The sequence below is a fragment of the Panulirus ornatus genome, chromosome 64 (assembly GCF_036320965.1).
Source record: "Panulirus ornatus isolate Po-2019 chromosome 64, ASM3632096v1, whole genome shotgun sequence".
NCBI lineage: Eukaryota > Metazoa > Arthropoda > Malacostraca > Decapoda > Palinuridae > Panulirus > Panulirus ornatus.
Window position 1 is genome coordinate 2,970,421 of NC_092287.1, and position 21,817 is coordinate 2,992,237.

Below are 21,817 nucleotides of genomic sequence, written 5' to 3' on the forward strand. Positions count from 1 at the left end.
GTGGGACGAAGGTTTGGGTAAATTTCATTTTTTTTTTTTTCAGTTTTAAACCATACACTTTTCCTGAGCTTCAAGATGGCGACGGAGTAAGAACTCACCCACGATCACAGTTCAATCTGCTTTGTCTCCTATGGGAAAAGTCTATCAACCCAGTTGAAGAAATCAAAATAATCTTGTGGGAAAAATACCAATTTGACCCAGTAAAGCGCTCGGCAAAATAACTACTGCTTTATCTCACTGCCGGGCGACGGAATAGGGTAACCCCGCTCCCCCTATTTCTATGAAAAATATTACTCTTCGAAGACGGATATATGGAAGGGTAGTACCTGAGGATGACCCATAGTTATATAGTAACAGACAGATGATCAGAGACAGAAAAACACTATTCAGACATGGTAATAAAGAGATAGAAATAGTAACGCAAAAATCAGACACATTTGGGTAGTCATGTATATAACCCGAAACGCACGTAATAACACACAACAACGGAGAGTAACTTCTCCTGTCATAATTACCATTTTCTTTCTTTTTTTTTTCTTAGAAAATGACGGTAGCGCGTCGTGTGGTTACTGATGGTCTTCAGCGGGATCCCTGAACCCCGGGGACAGGTGGAGGAGGACGGGGAGAGGACGGAAGACAGGTATAAACCCCCCTCCCCCAGGTGAGGGGTGGTGGAGAAGGGGGAGGGTGATGATGATGAGGGGGGGGAGGAAGGGATACATGTCAAGGGTGGTGATGGAGAGAGAGAGAGAGAGAGAGAGAGAGAGAGAGAGAGAGAGAGAGAGAGAGAGAGAGAGAGAGGGGATGGGATGGGAAAAGCTGACGGTGGAGAGGAGGGTTGACTACTGTGTGTGACGGGGGAGCTGTAACCACCACGAGGCGTTATGTGACCAACCTCACCACCGACAGTTCTCGATCCCTGGTCAGATTCTGGCGTACAGCCTGGACGGGCGTCGAGGGAGACCTGAACATCTTAATGAAACACTCCAACCAAACTGCTGTACGACGTGAGGTGTACGACGATAAATACGATGGGACGGATCCATTCAATAACGGGAGTGACCAGATATATGCAGCAAGCTGACTGGTGTGTGTGTGTGTGTGTATATGTAAATATATATGTATGTATGTATGTATGTGTGTGTGTGTGTGTGTGTGTGTGTGTGTGTGTGTGTGTGTGTGTATGTATGTATGTATGTATGTATGTATGTATGTATGTATGTGTGTGTGTGTGTGTGTGTGTGTGTGTGTGTGTATGTATGTATGTATGTATGTATGTATGTATGTATGTATGTATGTATGTATGTATGTATGTGTGTGTGTGTGTATGTATGTATTTGTGTGTGTGTATGTATGTATCTGTGTGAATGTATGTATTTGTGTGTGTGTGTGTGTGTGTGTGTGTGTGTGTGTGTGTGTGTGAGTGTAAAACCTGGAGATTCTGTTTAATAACCGCGTCCGATGATTCGGGCGGGAGAACAGGTGTGGGTGGGTGTAGACGGGCAAACAGGTGTGTGTGGGCGTGGTGGGCGGGGTGGGCGGAAACAGACGGGAGACATGGTTCAGCTGCTGCTCCCTTGTTAAGGTAGCAATTATCGCCCCCCCGTCTCGGGCGACGGGACCCACACCTGTCAGTCGGCAGCGGACGCCGTGGTTGTCTGTCCGTCTGTCTCAAAACGGAAGAGTAACCCCTCCCGACTCCTGCCATATTCATTCTTCCCGAGACAATCCTGAGTCACTGAGCAAAGTGTTGTGTGCGAATTCCAGGGATACCTCTGCCTTGCGCTGCCTCATCAAGCACAGCATTGCACGTGCGTGGGCTGAGGTTAGAGAGCAAGCACTCAGGGTCGAACGCAAGCGCCGAGTTCAAGCCCAGGCACTCAGGTCGGCTCAAGGTCCTTTACGATGTCTTCCCCTTCCCTGGGAAGGTAAGAATGCGGCTTTCCCCCTCTCTCCCCACCTCCAGGGGTCAGGTCTACACATACCTGCGGACCCAGGGGTGGATTTCCTCGCTTCCCTTCCACTTGGGATGGCCTACGTCGGACACTGTGCAAACAAATGCACTTGACGTGCAAGCACTGATTCATGCATGATAAACAGTGTGACTCGAGCGCACTGCATTCAAGAGCAAGCAATGTAGTTCAATTACAAGCACTGGGGTTCAAGTACATGTAGTGCAGTTCAAACACACCCACTGGGAGGGTTATGCAATTCTCTTGCTTCCACACGCAACGGAGTATTAATGAGGCATGGAAGTGGCTGGTAAGTCAAGGTATAGAGGAGAAACAGAAAACGGTCGTACTAAGTCGTATTAAGGGAGACATTTGTGTGTGTGTGTGTATGTGTGTGTGTGTGTGTTGCATGTGTATTCTGGTTACCTCACCTACTGTACATACCAGTATATAACCCAATATAATAAGGATGTGTCAGTAGTAATGTACCTTCAACGTAGTATACCGCCTACTCCAAATAATAATAATAATGATAATATCATAACACGTCGTCTTCTTAACATTACCTCGCCAAGGCAGAAAAAGGCGTAAAAAAGTATAATAATAATAATAATAATAATAATAATAATAATAATAATAATAACAATAATAATAATAATAACAATAATAATAATAATAATGATGATAATAATAATAACAACAGTGGATGGTCTGAATAAACGACCAACACCACGTCACAATAAAAAACAAAGAACAGTCAAGCCTGGACACGAGCGATCACAAATCAATATATCTCTGACCTTCCACGGATATGTGACTCAATGTGCGATCTTTTTTTTTTTTTCCCGGAAACCGAATCGGTAATGATCATGCTTGGCGACAACATCCGGCCCATCTAGTCTATTTTCAAACTAAATTTACCACTGAAAAAACTGTGTACGAATGTATGTATGTATGTATTTACCACCATTAAATGCAGTGGAATACAAAGGAATTCAAGCAGCAACATACCACTGGGTCCTTTCTAGGCTGTCTGTGATAGTGGAAGATATCAGAAACTGAGGTTACTGTGGTCCAAACTAGAAGGCGCCATACAGATGATTCAGAGAGAATAACCTACAATGTGTCATTGTGACTATATATAGAGAGGCGCAGATAATGTAAGTTGTGGGCTTGAAGCGAAGTGTTTACCAAGTGTATTCTTGTACGTGTCTACAGTACTTCTGTCAACCACTCGTAACTGACAAGTCCTTCCATATGTTAACCTCATTCGAGGTAAATCGTTTTGCCCATGAGTTTGCATCCATTACTACGTGTAAAATCAGACGAGTCAAGTCTTAAGCAACTTGAGAGTTCAAGATGATCAAAGCCTTTGATCATTTTGAATAACTTGTATTAGATCACCTCTTAACCTTCTCTTTTCTAATATGAATAGATTCAAGTCATGTAATCTGATCTCGTAGGATTTTTCTCAGTCCGGCAGTCATCTTGGTACCTTGACGTTGCACTCTCTCCATTCTATGTCCTTTTTTTCAGGTCGGGTGACAAAATCTGGACATAATATTCAAGATGTGGACGAACCAATGAACTGTCAAGAGTGAGGATGATTTACGTGGACGTTAATTCGAAGGCTGTATCTATGAAACCAAGAATTTTGTTCGCTCTTTTCACTGCTTATTCGGTTTTAGATGACCAAAGATTATTACACTCGAGTCTCTTTCCTAAATTACCTTTTGCAGTGCAACAGAATTCATACTGCGCTATTTGGAAAGGTACTTACGGAGGGGAATGGGTCTGCTCCACACGCACTGCGTTGTCTGACCACTATGTGTAGGTAGACTCACAGAGTAGCCTGCATAGCCCTACCAAAACGCTCGGCTCCCACTTCGTTTCAGTGTGGTCCGTCCTTCATAAACATTACCAGACTGCATGCAGAAATGCTGCCACAAGTTTATGAACTCAACTTCCTGACAACAGAGGTTCACTGAACCAATACTGAGAGTGGAACGCCTTATTAAACTTGGCGTTCCGGGCGCCTGTCCTAGGAAGAACTCCTGAAATCATAGTTAGTCTCATCTCAAAAACGTCGAATAAGCCGGCTATATTTCCCCTCTACCTCCTCCGATCTCTCCTTCTGTACGTCGTTAGTACCTACGTGACAAAATAACAAGTGTACGACAATTCACTTGGGTGTATCAGGTATATATACAAACATCCCTTGGGCTCACGTAAGGGGTAATGCCTTCACGTGTTTGGCTATAGTGACGAAGAGACCTGTCTACTGAAGTGTGTTGGAGAAGACGACCAATATACCAAGTTTCATCAGTCTGTGTGAAGCAGTACTAAGCCCAGTCTGTGCAGGAGTCTGTTGAAGGCACAATTACATCCATCCTTTACGTGGACTAGCGTCCTTGCCTGCAGCTACTTATGGGGCGTGCGACTCGTAGATGCCGTGGGTTGGAGAACCCACCAAACACTGCCCCCGTGACTAACCCCAAGAGGTTACCGAATGTCATGTCCTGGACCAGGGCGCCCGCCTGAGTCATACTTGAGGCTACATCCCAACACACAATCTATGTTACGTTACAACACAGGAGGAAGCGTCTGTGACAGCGACGGCTCCTGCATATCCACGGTAACGCAAGACAATAAATCAACCTCAGACACAGAAGCAAATGTTTATGTAAACACCGCGCGGGAGAAGTTAAGAGGAGAGAAGGGCGATGCCCGGCTCTTATTGTCCCCTATAATCATCCTACTTTACTCAATTTCTATCTACAGTCGATTTCTTCATCGGCCTTTCTGTCATGGTATTTTTCTTAAAGGATCTGTTTACTTAAAGCGCCTGTGGAATACTTAAAAATCCTGGAAATTGTTTGGCTTACAACCATCCGAGCGAGAGGTGGCGAACGTGGCGCCGCACTGCGGCAGCATCTTGAACCAGGCGGCAGGTGTAGCCCGCCAAGTGGATAATTACACCGACCCCGTCACCACCACCACCACCAGAGCCGCCACACCAGGAACCACACCAACCCCAGGGGGGTTTTACTTGCTTAGCCATTCATAAAGTAGCGACACGCGCTCATGAAACTATCCATCGTCACGGGCTGTAATGAAGCGGGGGAAACCAAGTGTAGTGCTGGTATGTGGGAGGAGCCGAGGGTTTGAGAGTGAAAGCCTAAGGAAGCGAGCCCCTGGCAGCACAGTTGACTCAGTAACCTCATCATCGTACAGACATTTCGAACGGAGCACAGACTTAACTCATCTCAAGAGTCTGCCGGGATAACCTTGTCTGGTGATATGAAGGATTGTTGTAGCCCTCCAAATTTGGGTATGACAACCTCTGACCTGACCTTTTCAGGATCAAGTGAGAGACACCTGTCCATCATACCTATACAGAGGACTGAAAAAATACGGGTTCATAAATATTTCGTTATCGCTGAGCAAGGTCAGCTGTGTAACCGCTGTGACGATTTCATTATAACTCGACAACGAAAACGGCGAAATGAAAAAAGAATTCTATAGTGAACATATATGTTTCCCAACAGTTTACTTGCTATATAATCCCTCAACCACTTCTATTCCCATCTCACAACATTTCTCATGAAGTGAGAAGCGCGTTGCTGAGGTCTGGCGTACACTGCCGGCCTTCTTCTGTTCCTGTTGCTGCTGAGTGGGGCGACCTTTGACCTGGCCCTTAAGGGTTAAATCAAGGATCACGTCAGTGCACCTAAGGGGGTGCTGCTGTCTTACTTAATCAAAAGGTCGGTTAAGGGCCGTCGACGTCAAATTACAACCATCGAACGAAAAAAATCTTGGTCGCCTTCTCCAGCTGTTCAAGAAAACATCATACAGGCTCTCTCTCTCTCTCTCTCTCTCTCTCTCTCTCTCTCTCTCTCTCTCTCTCTCTCTCTCTCTCTCTCTCCATTTACATATATTCAACTGTCATCATATCATCGACCAGCCGGGGTATAAAAATGATCCACAGCCTTGAAGATACAGTGTGGGTTCCGCGATAATGACACTACATGATTTCGAAGATGTCACAGTTGGTCACTAAAAAAAAACACTCACGAGAAATCGTACCGTCGTGCTCGGAAGTCGTACCGTTGTACCCGCTGGTCGTGTACCGTCATGCTCAGTGGTGGTACCGTCGTGGTCAAGGAGTTACAGAACAAGCGTGACACAGGATGTCACATGTTATCAAGCCCTCAGTCGCAACCAACGAGAAAGGTTTCTATTTACACTCGGATGCAGGCTCTGAAATGACCACGTGAAGGGGCTCTCAGAGCCAACGTGAGGAGGCTCTCACAGCCATTGTTTACGTACAGGCAATGATGAGAGCATGACGCCTCTTGTGCACAACTTCGTGAGGCCCCTGGAAATGAGCACAGAGCCCCTTGAACAAGAGCGTCGAAGCCTCCCTTTCAACAGCAGGCTAGGGAGAAGCCTATCTTGTTTCTCCTCCGGGTCTCCTTAAAAAATTGATCCGGATGCGTACGAGAAACAATGGAGCGTCGGGTCTTCAATGCGTCCCGACCCTGTAGACTGGTGGTGGGCAGGTGGCTAGGCGTATGCGTTCTAACACGCAGGTGGCTAGGCGTATGCGTTCTAACATGGCCGACTAACTCTGCTACACCCTTGGAGATATGATAAACTTCCTCCTCTATTGGTTACTTTGATGTCGCGATGCGTAAGACCTCGAAGTGTGTATACTGCTCCTAACTCATATTTCGGAGTCGTGAAGCGTAGGTGTATACAAAGATGGGTCGTTCTGTGATAGTCTATAATGATTATCTCTGGTGCGTCTACACTACTACAACTACCTTATCACTGGTGCCGTGAGGAAAGAAGCAATGAAGTTATAAATATGTTATGTGTAGTGTAGTGTTATGTTCTTATTACCTGTCAATTCGGAGTTACACAATATAGTCTTAACAATCAAGGACTCGCTAAGAACAGACCCCTGATTTTGGGGATAATAGTCTTAAAAACTTAGACTCGCTAAGAACAGACCCCTGATTTTGGGGATAATAGTCTTAACAATTAGACTTGCTAAGAACAGATCCCTGATTTTTGGGATAGTGGTCTACTATTTCACATTCACGAAGTAGACCAGTAGACGAACTCGGTACCTTGCAAAGATCATTCCACACATGGTGACAACCAATAAAAGCTATAGCGATTTTGTTTACAGGCTGGAAAAGCAAACGACTAATTTGTGTGATGAACGAACGATCACAGGTTCTCAGAAGCAAGCTATGTACGCGCTTACTCGTCTATCAAAAGCGCCACCACAAGATCTTCTCCCATAAACATCCAAGTTTAAGACAGGTTAGGTTAGACGAGAGTAAAGTTAGGAAAGGATGTTGCGATTGCATTATTCGTTACCTTTTCCCACTGAGCCCTTGTAAAACGCACGGAACAGTATTCACCATATATATATATATATATATATATATATATATATATATATATATATATATATATATATATATAATGTGTGTGTGTGTGTGTGTGTGTGTGTGTGTGTGAGGTGGTTCGATCGAGTAAGTAATAAAAGGGTAAGAGAGATGTGTGGTAATAAAAAGAGTGTGGATGAGAGAGCAGAAGAGGGGGTATTGAAATGGTTTGGTCACATGGAGAGAATGAATGAGGAAAGATTGACAAAGAGGATATATGTGTCAGAGATGGAGGGAACGAGAAGTGGGATACCAAATTGGAGGTGGAAGGATGGAGTGAAAAATATTTGGAGCGATTGGGGCCTGAACATACCAGAGGGTGAAAGGCGTGCATGGAATAGAGTGAATTGAAACGATGTGCTGCTAATGGATTGAACCAAAGCATGTGAAGCGTCTAAGGTAAACCATGGAAAGTTTTGTGGGGCCTGGATGTGGAAAGGGAGCTGTGGTTTCGGTGCATTACACATGACAGCTAGAGAATGAGTGTGAACGAAAGTGGCCTTTGTTGTCTTTTCCTAGCGCTACATCGCATGTATGAAGTATGAATATGTACATGTACGTATATATATGTATATGTCTGTGTATGTATATGTATGTATACGTGAAATTTATAGGTATGTACATGTGCGTGTGTGGGCGTTTATGTATATACATGTGTATGTGGGTGGGTTGGGCCATTCTTTCGTCTGTTTCTTTGCGCTACCTCGCTAACGCGGGAGAAAGCGAAAGTATAATAATAAATAATATATATATATATATATATATATATATATGAACCTTGAGGTTTTTTGCTTTATGGCCATGACAGCTCAGGTTCCTCCCCACTCACTCACTACCCACTGCACGCGCCCCTGCCAAGCCGTAACATTGGTAGGTCTTGGCGTCCTTACTTAACCTAGTCTACAACGTCTGAATTTCTCGCTGATTTAGATTTTTCCCGACTTAACCTTAGCTGTAATGGTCGAATTTCTCGCCCATTAAAAATCTCCCTCCCCCCACCATTATTTCTTAACTTGGTAGGGCAGGAAATGTGAAGGGAAGGGATAAGAATAACCTTCCTATTTCAAGGTAATCTAATACGCTATACCAGCTCAAGTGGTGTATTGTAAGTCTTGTACAGTGCTACATGGAAAATACCCACTCGATAGCGTTTTCACATGAACAGATGGTATCATGATGAAAAAAAATAAGATCGTGGATACAAAGCAGTTGTCTGTTCGTACGACATAAACAGGAAGATAGGCAGCCTATAGCACATACCACTAACAGACATCGCAAACGTCTCACAATATTACCAATGAGACGATCAGGTCTTATATAATCAATACATTACGAGTGAAGGATCGTGGAATAAAATGACTAATCTGGCGCAATTCGGCGTTACTCATTCATCCAGTATCAGTCAAATCTCAGCCTACATATCCGCGCTACTGAAAATAACGCAGCCTTGGGCTGCAAGAACTCTGAGAAATGAGGTAATGGGACACGCCAGGACTCTGTCATAGTTACTGGTCCTGTTTACCAAATGGCGTCCTAGCTTCGTCTCTTCGATGTATATCAACTGAGTTATAGTTCTCTCTTGTGTCTCCCCTGATGATGTGATTATTACACGAAAGTGCACTTGGGAACTTATCGTGTTTCATTTTCTCCGTGGACTCATAGAAATATATATATATATATATATATATATATATATATATATATATATATATATATATATATTGAGGAGTGGCAAGTATATACACATACCTTTGTTCTTAAGAAAGTACATGTAGGATATTACGTATATGCGAGTAAATTAGTATCCGTCGTTTTCTGAATTAAGACGTAACGTGAAGAAACGGCACCTGTTCCTTACGTTAAATGTTCCTGTAGCATAAAAGTCGGCACGACAGAGCAGAGCAGTTGAAGAAAAATCATCTAAAACCTTCCTCCTTCGTGACAACAGCAGGCATCAAAATCTACCATCAGTTTTAAACAAAATTATTAACAATATGATTATTGGAGATATAAATCACAAATTACAATCTTAATAAAGTTATAACGTAAGAGTATTTCAACAGTACCGGCGGGGGGAAAAGGGTGGTGGGTTGCACCCGGTAACCTCGTCTGACGGGAGCCAACCATGCGTGCTGACATCAAGGGTAAGGATGAAATACACACCCCTACAGGGAACTCACCTGTCTATCTCTCATACACGAAAACGAAAAAAAAAAAAGTTACATGTATTGATCACAGTAAATAGAAATAAAATAAATGGGCATGAATTATTTGGACAAAATCATCTTATATATATATATATATATATATATATATATATATATATATATATATATATATATATATATATATATTCTATCTTTTATTTTATCCTTTGTCGCTGTCACCCGCGTTAGCAAGGTAGCGCAAGGAAACAAACGAAAGAATGTCCCAACCCACCCACATACACATGTATATACATCGTCTCTTCGATGTATATCAGCTGACTTATTTTCTCTCTTGTGTCTCCCCAGATGATGTAACTATTACACGAAAGTGCACTTTCGTTTAATAATCATATCATCTGGGGAGAACAAGAGAGAAATATAAAAGTCAGTTGATATACAACGAAGAGACGTAGTTAGTGGTAAACGCTCATTATCATACCTGTTTGTTCCTGCAGTCGACGTCACATTCGCCATCTTCTTCTCCATGCACAGACTCCACCTATGGACGAGAAGCATCGTATTAGTTGCGTTAGGAAAATTAATAATCTAATCCGACAAACAGCCTACCGAAAAGTTCTCCCGTGTAGGTAGCTTAGAACACAACAAAGTCGTCCCGTGTTGCGAGTGTTGGAGTAACCCAAATAAGTTTACTCCACATTAAATACACACGTATTAAGATTACATTTTTGTCTTGAACTGTTAGGAGCTTACGACACTGTTAATCCTTCCTCTGTCGCAAAATTCCGGCACAGCTGGGTCCATTGTTTGAAATTTTGTTACTGTAATGTCTTCATCTGTAAAATTCATGATGATCCGACAAGTTCTTCCAATCTATAAGCATGTGTTGTTGCTTTCTCAAACAGTCCTGTGATGTGACTTCAGTGTCGATTTTTCATACGTAAAAGTAGGACAGGATTCTATTCCTTTGAACTTCCAACAAATGTGCTGAGAGGTGAGACCTCAGCACAGTCAATTGTAGCGAATTATTGATTCCAATACACAAAAACTTGTGCATATCCCGCATTATTTCCCATATTTCCTATCATTCTCCAACTTTATCACAAATTACAAAGCTTAGTAATAGTAACTAGTGTAAATGAGTGGTGACATACACCCGCAAGAGGACCATCCTTGAAACAGTCCACTACATAAAAGAGACGAGCGGAAGTGTGTAAGCTAACTAAGCCGTGCTACAAACGTGACCAACAAACACAGAGGCCACCCGCCCACACCACCCCACCTCTAAACGCTCTTTTTAGCACCCTTTCCAGGCGTACGATTCATCCTACTCGTATGATGATACAAATATAAATCGTATTCTCTACAACTTTTTACGAGATAAATATGACATTTACAACTTCTTGTGGATTATGACTCATTCAGAGTGAAAAAACGTTGACGGTGGCGATGATTGTGAATGAAGACAGCCAATTACGACATTCCAAAAAAGTGGAAAAGACTTCCCGCCATAGGAAAAGCACGAACCAAGCCCAAACTATCGTACCCTATGTAATTTCTTATTCATGAATTAACTCGGTGTTCATAATGACAAACGCAAAACGACTGTCAGTCCCTAGACTCAAGATGAAATGTAGTAAGAAACATTTCAATGTTGAATGCAAATGCAGAGTCATTTTGCGGTTCAGAGGATTAGCTTTCCCACTAAGGAAACTTGGTAAATATGTTGCTGTTTCACCACGTGTTAAGCATGCCTAATTATCATTATCATGCGTGAAGGGCTTGCGGAAAGAATATGGTAATTCACTGTAACCTTCCAACACGGGGGAAAAATATACGAGCTAGATGGCAACGATCTCTTAGCCCGTCTTCGATGCCCACCTGTCGCAAAGAACAATGCCAAATCTATTTCTCTTCTATTAACTCACTAAGTATTTTCTTGATTCATAATGAACAGAGTCTCGAAAAAATTCTAAAAATATATAACCAGTTACAACGTTAAAATTACGACTATTGCTGCATCAACAGATAAATGTATTAATAGCATACGTTGGCATAGCCTCACTGTCTTCCAAAGGAAATCGACGTCAGGATAGAGAACCTCCGCAAGTCACGTATTCTTATTTGTTCCGGTCTTTTGATTAATTGGTTGCATATCATTGGCCGCTGTAAAAGTTCCTCGGAACTTCTAAGAACATATCACACGGGAAATGATCTCAAAAATAGTGAAGCTTCGTAGCTCATCAAAATCAGAAACGGACGACACCTTCGAGATGCCCTAGCCTTTGTCCTCCTGGGCAACCGTTACACCGCCATCCTTCCGGTTGGACGCGGAGGAAGGATGTGAGGAACAGATAACAGGTGATACTGTAATCATTCTCAAATTCTGGGATTACTGTGGAGACTTGCACGGCACTACGGGGGAATCTTCATCTTGGGAGTATGTCGTCTTCGGAGGTAGGAACGAGAAATAAAAAAGGCAAGAGAGAAAGTTACAGCGTGTAGACATTACCATCGCATTTGCATTCCTTATAATTACTGATGCTGCTCTTCAGATGGAGACATCAAAGACCCAGATGACGCTTCATGAGACAGAAAAGCTAACCAGCTAACTCATTTTCCTGGCCTCATGAAGATGCAAAAAGAAAGAAAAAAAAAAGGCCTTCGGCGCTGCAAGTCTCAACAAGTGAGCTCAACAGGCAGGCTTGTTGGTGAAGTAATTGTCCAGTCTTGTGTTAGCAGTGCAAGGGTAAAGTCGTCCTATCTATCGCACGGAAGTGGCTTACTCATAAACTTTCTCAACACACACACATTTATACATACCTATATATATATATATATATATATATATATATATATATATATTATTGGGTTTGTATAATCACTTTTCAGACTGGGAAATGCCTTGAAGCAGGAATACGCGAATCGAAGGATAATAGAAGATAATAAGTGCAAACAGTTACGCACACATAATAGCAGTAGTGAATGATGGACGTGTGACACTACAACTATGGGGTAAGTACTGTTGGTCTGTTGACTGCGTCTGACTTACAACACCGACAGCCTTGATACATGGTTCCCTGGTTATTCTCAATAAGAGAAAAAATCTTTTCAGAATTAGTCATCTCCGTCACCAGATTTTATTTACAACTGAAAGTCCTTGTTAGTGTATTCACGTGCGTTAATGATATTTGTTCGTATGTAGATGGTTTTTTACATTCATGAGGTGTATCGTCTTAACCTAACTTTGATATATATATATATATATATATATATATATATATATATATATATATATATATATATATATATATATATAATCAATTTAAAACGCTATTTGCACTTGTTTCGCGTGTTCCACTCATCTACCATTCTTACAATTTTTCCCCAAGTCGTTTTTCCCTTTGTTTCTTTCTGTTTCCACTAGTTAACCTATTCCTCCTTATCATAAGCAACTAATCACTTTCGAAGCGGTCTTTCTTCTCTTCCAAAGTTGACCTTTTCTGTTATCATTGTGTGTGTCAACGTGGGTGACCAAGCTGGTCATACCTACAATAATTCTACAAGTGTGTGATGATACGGTGTCAGGCAGGAGACGACTATGTCAACCAACGAGTCCCTTATATGGACATTTCTGTGATTGTGTCCCGCGCAACATCTTTTAGCCTTCCCTCATTTCATTGTCCCAACACTAGTACTTTTCATACGTCCAAACTTGGAGCTTATCTACATCTACAGCTTTGTTGGTTGTCATGACCTTAATTCAACACTCCTCGCGTGGTTCACATCTCGGCAAGCCAGTGGCAAGTCAGTTATACATCACTGGCACCATGAACCCAGTTTGGGAAGGTACCGTATCCTTCGCATCTGGAACTGTTTGTTCCACTTAAGACTCTTCCCTTTGACTCTGAGCTGCCTCTCACTAATTGGAGAACAAGCTCGTCGTTGAGCCTACACTAGGTTAGAGGGCGGTATGTTCCCTCAGAACCTAGGCTGCTTCTAACTAGGTTAGAGGACAACATATTACCAGTGAACTAGGTTGCCTCTAACTAGGCTGGAGAACCACCTGTTCCCTTTAAACTAGGATGCCTCTCACCAGGTTAGAGGGCGACCTGTTCTGTCACTAGCCTGCCTCTCGCGAGGCTGAAGAACTACCTGTTTCGCTTGAACGTAGGTTGCCTCAAACTAGGTAAAAGGACGACCTGTTCCTTTTAAAATAAGGCTGTTTCCAACGGAGCTAGAGGAAAACCTGTTCCTTCGAACTAAGCTACCTTTAAATAACAGGACGACCCGTTCCTTTTGAACCTGAAGTGCCTTACTGGGTCAGAGGACGGCATGTTCCCTTTCAACCAAGGCTGCTTCTCACTTACGTAGTTTTTTAACGTTAGATTAGACGGCACGGGCAAATGAGGCCTTAATTAAGGCCATCCCATTAACGGTATATATATATATATATATATATATATATATATATATATATATATATATATATATATATATATATATATAGCGTTTATGTATATGCATGTATGTGTGGGTGAGTTGGGCCATTCTTTCGTTTGTTTCCTTGCGCTACCTCGCTAACGCGGGAGACAGCAACTAGTATTATAATAATGATATATATATATATATATATATATATATCCTAGCCTGAGCCAGGTACCCATTCCATCGACCAACCAACCCGTAGGGTTGTATGAACAGCTGGGTTAACTGTGGGCCGACTGCCACAACCAGGATTCGAACCTATGAGCTCGACCCTAGTCGGCCCGTGATTGTGTCACGGTCAGGAACAACGCTAAGCGATATACACCTTTTTGTACATTTGTTTGTTGATCCTAATCTTGTATATTTGTTTGTTTGATTATGGATTTATGGTCTTCTGAAGGCTGGATACAAAGTTTGTTTGTGTCTGTATCTATAAATATAGTAGCACAGTGAAGGAAAATACTACGAGCCACTAAAATATCTGATATCACCACCAAACTCTTTGTGTTCGTTGCCACTTTGGGTGAGAGAGCAGTGTCAGGCTTAGCCACCGTGGTTACTACGGCCACTCTCTCTCTCTCTCTCTCTTGCATTAATATGAATTATGGAGAGAGGATTAAACGAAGGCATCAGGGCGATGATTCCACAGATAACGGGGAGAGAGGGTGGGTGGGTAAGAAGACGACGTCGCATGCCCACAATCCCCTACATTCAACAACATGACACGGACGACGGAAGCGTGTATTACCGTCGGTCGGTTGGCATACTCACAATTCGTGTCTCTTGAGATTCTGTGTGAATTAGCCCCGCGGGATATCTCTAATAGCAACACTAATATACAGCGCTTAATTCGCGTGTAGGACGTCCTTTTTCTCTAATCAAATTCCTTGAGGTATTCTACATTCCCCTCTGAGTTAACCGCCTTTGGTTCGTTCTTTGTGACGGTAACTAATGTAGTTCTACTCCTCATAAAAACAAGAATGTACATACAGCATTTCGTCGGCTATTTTCTCGACTTAGCACTTTTTTTGTAAGTACACTAAACGAACTACAAACATCAAGCCCTTGGGTATATAATTGACTGACTTTTGACCTGACCTTCCACGAGCCACTTCCAAAAACTAGGTCATAATACGCAAAAGGTCGTAGCGCCGAGATGCTGATGAAGGTAGTTTTTCAAAACAACGACGACAATTAATTTGTTAACATCTTTACTATACAGCCCTGACATCCCCCCCCCCCCTGATAAAGACAGTAAACACCAGCAATCGTGGCGTTGAAGCTCCATGTGTTGTGCCAGCCAAGCCCACGGACCAATGCATCCAACTGAGGCGCCGCCCACCAATTCACAGGTTAGTGTAGGCAGTGAATTTTTTTCTAAAACATTTATTTCACTGTCCACCAACACAGGAAGAGGAATTAGAGGCCATACGAGAGACTGACAATAGAGCAAATTAACGTGCATGTAGGGCAAGACCGTCCATTGGCCGAGGGAGTGACGATAAACTGCCACTAAGTTCGGTAAGGACGACCTGTAAATTACGATTTTCGTCAGCTGCCTGCAGAACTGTCCTTCATGTAGCTTCAACCGTTGCTGAACGCAATCTCCCTGTGACAGCGCTTTCCATGGTAGCGTTTTACACGACAGCTTTCGTTCGTAATTCCTTAAATTTCTGGCTCACTCCTTAAATCTGAGGGATCACTTAAAAGATTCAACCTCCCCATCCCCACCCCACCGTAAAATCATCTGGTCTGTGTTGGGAAAAGGCTGAGACAACCGAATCTAACCCAGCCTAATGAAACGATTTTTGGGGGATATTTTTTTTTCGTGCTTGTTTTGTTGTAATCAGTTTGTGATTAAGACAACCTTGTGAATCAATGTTCCGTATTACCGACAGAGTTTGACCAGGTCTAACGGGTCCCCGTACGTATGTGTGTAATTACGTATCTATACAGTACGGTTCAGTACTTGTGACCTGACCTTCCGCAGTCGTCAAATTTCACGCTTGTGTATACCCACGGGTCGTATCGTGATTTTATTTTTTTGGGGGGTAATAACCCTACATGAACCATTAAAATGAAGCAAACTGTATATCATTAAGCTTACATAGACACCAACCATGAGATTTCAATTCTCAATGTTTCTCTGTAATTTCAAATGATGAAGCAGTGAAAATAGCCGTCACTTGCATAACTAGAAAGTACAATTATCAACGATTTCTATCTTGATCATAATTTTGTTAGTTAATTTTTGCCAACTCCCCACGGCAACATCTTCGAGCTACGATGAGGCGGAAGCCGAGTTCTTCGATGTGGGCGAGGCTACGTTGATTACTTTGAGTTTTAATCTAGTTAGGTATGGTTGGTAATTTCTAAAGTCTAATCCCAGCATTTTAAGATAGCGAAGGGTAGGATCTCTCCAATGACCCTCAACTGAGTTAGAGTATTCAATCTGATTTACGCTCAGAAGTGGTCTTATGAATTTCGATTAAAAAAAAAAAAATCAATCCGCTAATATAGTGAAATCAGCGTTTAGTTCCATGACAATGATAACATAGCCCTAAAGCTAGTCTACATAACCAACGAATAACCTAGCTTCAGTTTTTTTTTATCAGTATTTCAGAGATTCGTCCACGATGAACACTTTACGTAGTCCATCTCAGAGCGTTACTACAGTGCTCACACTGGTTTTTAAGACAATACGATAACCGACCAAGCATTCTTTATGGTGAATACAACTCCTGCTTAAGCTAGGCTACCGCGCAATGCCTGGAAATGCGGTCCCCCAGCACACTATATTCTTCGGCTCTGTAGTACGCTAGCATATCACGCTAGGCATAAAACTCTACAAAAGCATAAGATTTGTTGCAACCTGAAATTTTACAGCAGGGCATATCCTCTTTCAGTACAAATATACCTAATCATGCCTTTGCCAGTCAGACTGTTTGATTTCACTGAAATCAGTAATGGGCGAAATAAAGAGCTGCCAAAAGAGGTCATAATAGTGAACACATGAAGGAGTTCTAAACACATTGAAAATAAATACCAGACTGACAATGGATTGCTGGAAGCATGAGCTGCTTCATTTAGGCCATCAGGTCTTCTAGTCTACGTTCTTATTTTGTCTATTTGACTAGCTTATTCCATGTGTCCTATCTGGATATTTCGATTTGAGACCTGTGATTAAGGCCGTCGACGTCGTTATATAACCATCAACCTAATGAATCTGTGACACATCTGTTCACAAGTCTTACAACTACTAACAAAGACTTTTAAAAACAAACGGAACGACCCCCAGTAAAACAAAAAAAATCTAATTCCCGTAGAGTATCGTTATCCTTGGGTGAAATGCGTTGGCTGCAAGACAAATGATGGAATGATAATGAAGTCTGGAAGTTAGTATTATACTACAGGTGTGGCTTTGCACCTGCAGTAAGCCGGATGTTGCCCTGTTCAATGTTGTCATACGACAGTCCGTTGGTTGGGGTTATTGCTTCACCGATGTATATATATATATATATATATATATATATATATATATATATATATATATATATATATATATATGTGTGTGTGTGTGTGTGTGTGTGTGTGTGTGTGTGTGTGTGTGTGAAGGGCAAGAGCAAAAGAGCTAAACCGTTCAAGAAATTTCCAAAACAAAGATCGATACTCCGGAAAATCATCAAAAATTCTTTCCAGTTATTGAATCACTACTCACTCCACGTCCCTGACATGGACGACCACCACTCCCGAACTGAACACCACGGACTCTCCATCTGAATCATCTTCAATATGCCGCACAGAATAACTCTATCCAAAACATCAACATAAATACCCTTTACAATCTGGGCATGGCGGAGCAATACGGAACTGTATTTCCTCCAAATAGCCTATCCCCCTTCACGAGCACATCCGCTATTTGTCCCCCCCTTCCCTTCACTTCCCGCCAAAAAAAGGGAGATTCCCACGACCATTCATGCATTATTTCCCGCGGCCCACCCGCCCGCCTTTTGTCTCCTGCGCTTATCCGGTTGTATCTCCGGAAGCCATCAGCCGAGGTGGAGACTCGATGCTCCTCCCCCCACCACCAAACCTTATCAATCATCACACTGTACCTCTCTTACTGGACAGCAAAACTGTCATTAACGTATCGGACGCTATGTGAATCATTTCTATTTGCGCGTGAATTTAATTTCAAGTGATAAAAACTCCTTTTTGCCGTAGTGTACACGGGCTATGATATCCGTTCACGAGAGGGGGGCAGGGGGGGGGGGAGTGAGGTACATAGCTTTGTAGCCTCCAGTCCCCTGTGGTGGTCTGGTGTCTGGAGGCAGGAGCTGACGGAAGGAGGGTTGATCCTCGTTCCCTTCGTTATCCTAGCGTCTATATCCGTTCCATGAATTGCCATCTATTTCAAAATTTCATCAGTGTTACCGTAAATACCACAGCGCCAAATTCGTTTGGGATAAAGTACGATCATATTTGCTAAAGAAACATGCAAACTATATTTCCTGTGCGAAGTGCTTATACCGAACCTCCTTCTCGTCTCTGGAATTACTAGGCTACAAAGCCATTAAAAGGCCAGCAACAGCAAGTTTGTACATAATTCAGTTGTCAACTACGTAGACCTGTGCCTTCACAAACACAGATCTTTTCTCTGAATTATTTCCAGCAAGTACAAAAGGCCGCTCTTCCTGAGATTCTCTGGGGAAATGTATCGTTGGCTTAACGCGCTGAGACATTTTCATTGTTCTGTTTATCAGTACATACATATTACTTGTTACAATAAGCATCATCTTTTAAAAATAACACCTTCATCGTTTTATGATTTACGGTTCGATTCAAACTTTAAGTGGGGCTGAACAATTTTTCCAAACATATTCGCCATTTCCCGCGTCAGCGAGGTAGCTTTCAAGAACAAATGACTGAGCCTTAAAGGGAAAAATCTTCACTTGGCCCCCATCTACTTTCAATCTTTCGGAAAAACAGCACTGGAGGGGAGGATTTCCAGCCCCCCCCCCCCCCCTTTAGTCGCCTAACAGATTGGCTCGCAAAGTTCGGCTCGAAACCATCTTCCCTGACATTACACTTACATTACAGGTTACTTGAAGTTTGGCGCGAGTAGCAAGTTAATTTTCCGGTCTTTTTTTTTTCTTTCTTAAACACTCGTCACTACATGGCCATCAATTACGTCAACGTCACTCATATTTCTTTTACGTTCGACGGGTCAATAAATATTCAAAATCATTGCAGATTACGGTGGAAAAAAAAATCGAGATATACGAAACTCAATACCAACCTATAACTAGATTTTGTTATAACAGAGAACTAGGGTGTAGCGCTTACCATATACATGTGTGTGTGTTGAGGTGGTGGTACGAGGAAGGAAGAAGGGGGGAGGGGGTTGTCCGGCCTTACCTACTGTATGTCCGCCGACGCCGGACATATCCGGGGACATGAGCGGCAGGTGCGTTCCCATGGCGGAGTATCCCATCGTCCGTATGACTGCTCTCGCCTATGTGTGTGCGTGTGTGTGTACATGACGACCGCGTGCACATACGCCATCATCTGGAGTCTTGGATAATGCAGAGTTCTGGGGTTTTGGACCGTACTGAACTAAGATCGAGTTACAATTATCCATTTGGACTAAGCTTTTCGTACGCTATTCTGCGTAATACATTACATTATCATTTATCATATTAACAAGTTTTGCTTGGAAGAGTTACGGGGTGGTTTGGAAGTATGTATATTTGTATGCATGATCAGAGATGTTTACAAACGTCATATGCATACATACGGATTCTTACCTAACTTTTCTACAACATTTAAGATTTTCACATAGTTATATCGCGGATTCCATTAATCTTATATAATCTTTTGAGCACGACGGTATAATCATTAAATACGACGTAAACGATCCTTGAGCACGACAGTAAGACTTTGAGTACCATGGCTTGGCCGTTAATCTGATCCAGGCCCTTTAAAATGATTGAAATACTAATGCTTTGCTGCACATCCATCTAATAACGGCAGTTGTGTAAATATGTGAATGCCCTTTGTATGTGTGTGTGTATGTGTGTCACTGCATATAGTACAGGTGTACTATGACTCATTCATATGACAGGTGCACGACTTGTTACTCACATGACAAGTGTACCGTGTAAGTCATTGACATAACAGGTGCAGTCACACGCACGACAGGTGCAAACATACATATGACAGGTGGTTATACAATATGACAGGTGCACTATGTATGTGTCATTCACAGCAAGGCCTACATGTACCTCTGAAGGGATCTCAGTCAACAGAAGTGTAGTTGGAGGGAACTCAGCCACCAGAAGTGAAGATGAAGGGAATTCACCCTCCGGAAGTGAAGGCGGAGGGAATTAAGCCACCGGAAGTTAATGTGGAGGGAACTCAGCCTCAGAGAGTGAAGGTGAAGGGAACTTAACACCGGAAGTGAAGGTGGAGGGAAATGTTATAGAGATTTACCCTCCCTGGCGTAGTGACATCAGAACAGCATCATGGCATACTACAATATATCAACATACAGCACTCTGGAAGACATTGGCTGTAATTCTTTACGACACATTGGAATGTCTATATATATTTCATAGTATACTACACATAACATACATGCAGCATACTACATTACCACCCGACCACCTGCAACAAAATACCAGCGAGACGCTGGTCCCATGGCAGGAAGGCGTGTGACGCAGGGCCCATGGCAGGTAGAAAGGCATGTGACGCAGGTCCCATGGCAGGGAGGACGGCGCGTGACGCAGTTCTCAAGGTATATAGAGGCAGCGCGTACTGTCTGCCTGACGCGTGGCAGACAGGGGAGGGCGCGTGCTACCTTCCCAATAAGACAGAGGGGGTCACGTGCCACGTATTTAGCTACAAGTCTTTAGTCACGTTTATTGATAAATGTACATAAGTCGTACTGTTGTCTCAATAAAGTCTTCAGACACGTTTATTGATCATTTAAGTAACTTTCTTACTGTCTCAACCTAAATCTCGCTGAAGTGTTTTGTGTGTGTGTGTGTGTGTGTGTGTGTGTGTGTGTGTGTGTGGTTACACATTTGGAAATTACATTTGTTCCAAATACTTTTTATTTCTAACACACTTAATTTGATATACCACAACTGCTGTGTGGTATATCCTATAAGGCTATCTTCCCCTAAATACCTCTTGAGACTTATAATATCACCCGGACCTCTTCCGAAGTTTCTGGAAGAAGCAAGCGTATCGAAGATTCCTCATTCTCAAGCTGTAGTTCGGCCACACACCACAACCAGCCCATCCGATGTTATACATACAAGAGAGGAAACAGCATCATCCCAACCATCTTAAGTCATCTATAAACAGCTGAAGGCCATCCCAGAGTCAATAAAAGACTGTTAACACCTTCACCCCTTATATCTTATACATTTCAACATTCCTTACTCACAGATCCAAACCCTAACAAGAACAAGACGACTAAATTTAGAATCATTAAAATCACTGAAAGATCCGGACAAGCAGTAAACAAACGCCCCGCCAACAAAAAATCTTAAAGCACCACCCCACTAAACATACACTTGAGACCGCACTCCCTAAACACATACGCGTTACCCTTTCTTGTCTGCGGTCTGGTCACCACTCATCACTACACTACAAACACCGATTCCATATATCACAAGACTCATCATGACCAAGATGGGAGAGTTGCCATACTGAAGACACGGAACTAGCATTGCTGAATCTG

At 42.6% G+C, this 21,817-nt stretch overlaps 1 protein-coding gene across 3 annotated transcripts in view; it reads right to left on the reverse strand.

Moving 5' to 3' along the window:
* Positions 1-21,817, reverse strand: part of sev (receptor protein-tyrosine kinase sevenless) — a 122,497-nt gene that overhangs the window by 97,168 nt on the left and 3,512 nt on the right. For all 3 annotated transcript variants that reach the window (XM_071657455.1, XM_071657454.1, XM_071657453.1), the window contains exon 2: positions 10,061-10,120. In XM_071657455.1, coding sequence (XP_071513556.1) covers positions 10,061-10,120 — 60 coding nt within the window. The remainder of the gene's footprint in view (positions 1-10,060; positions 10,121-21,817) is intronic.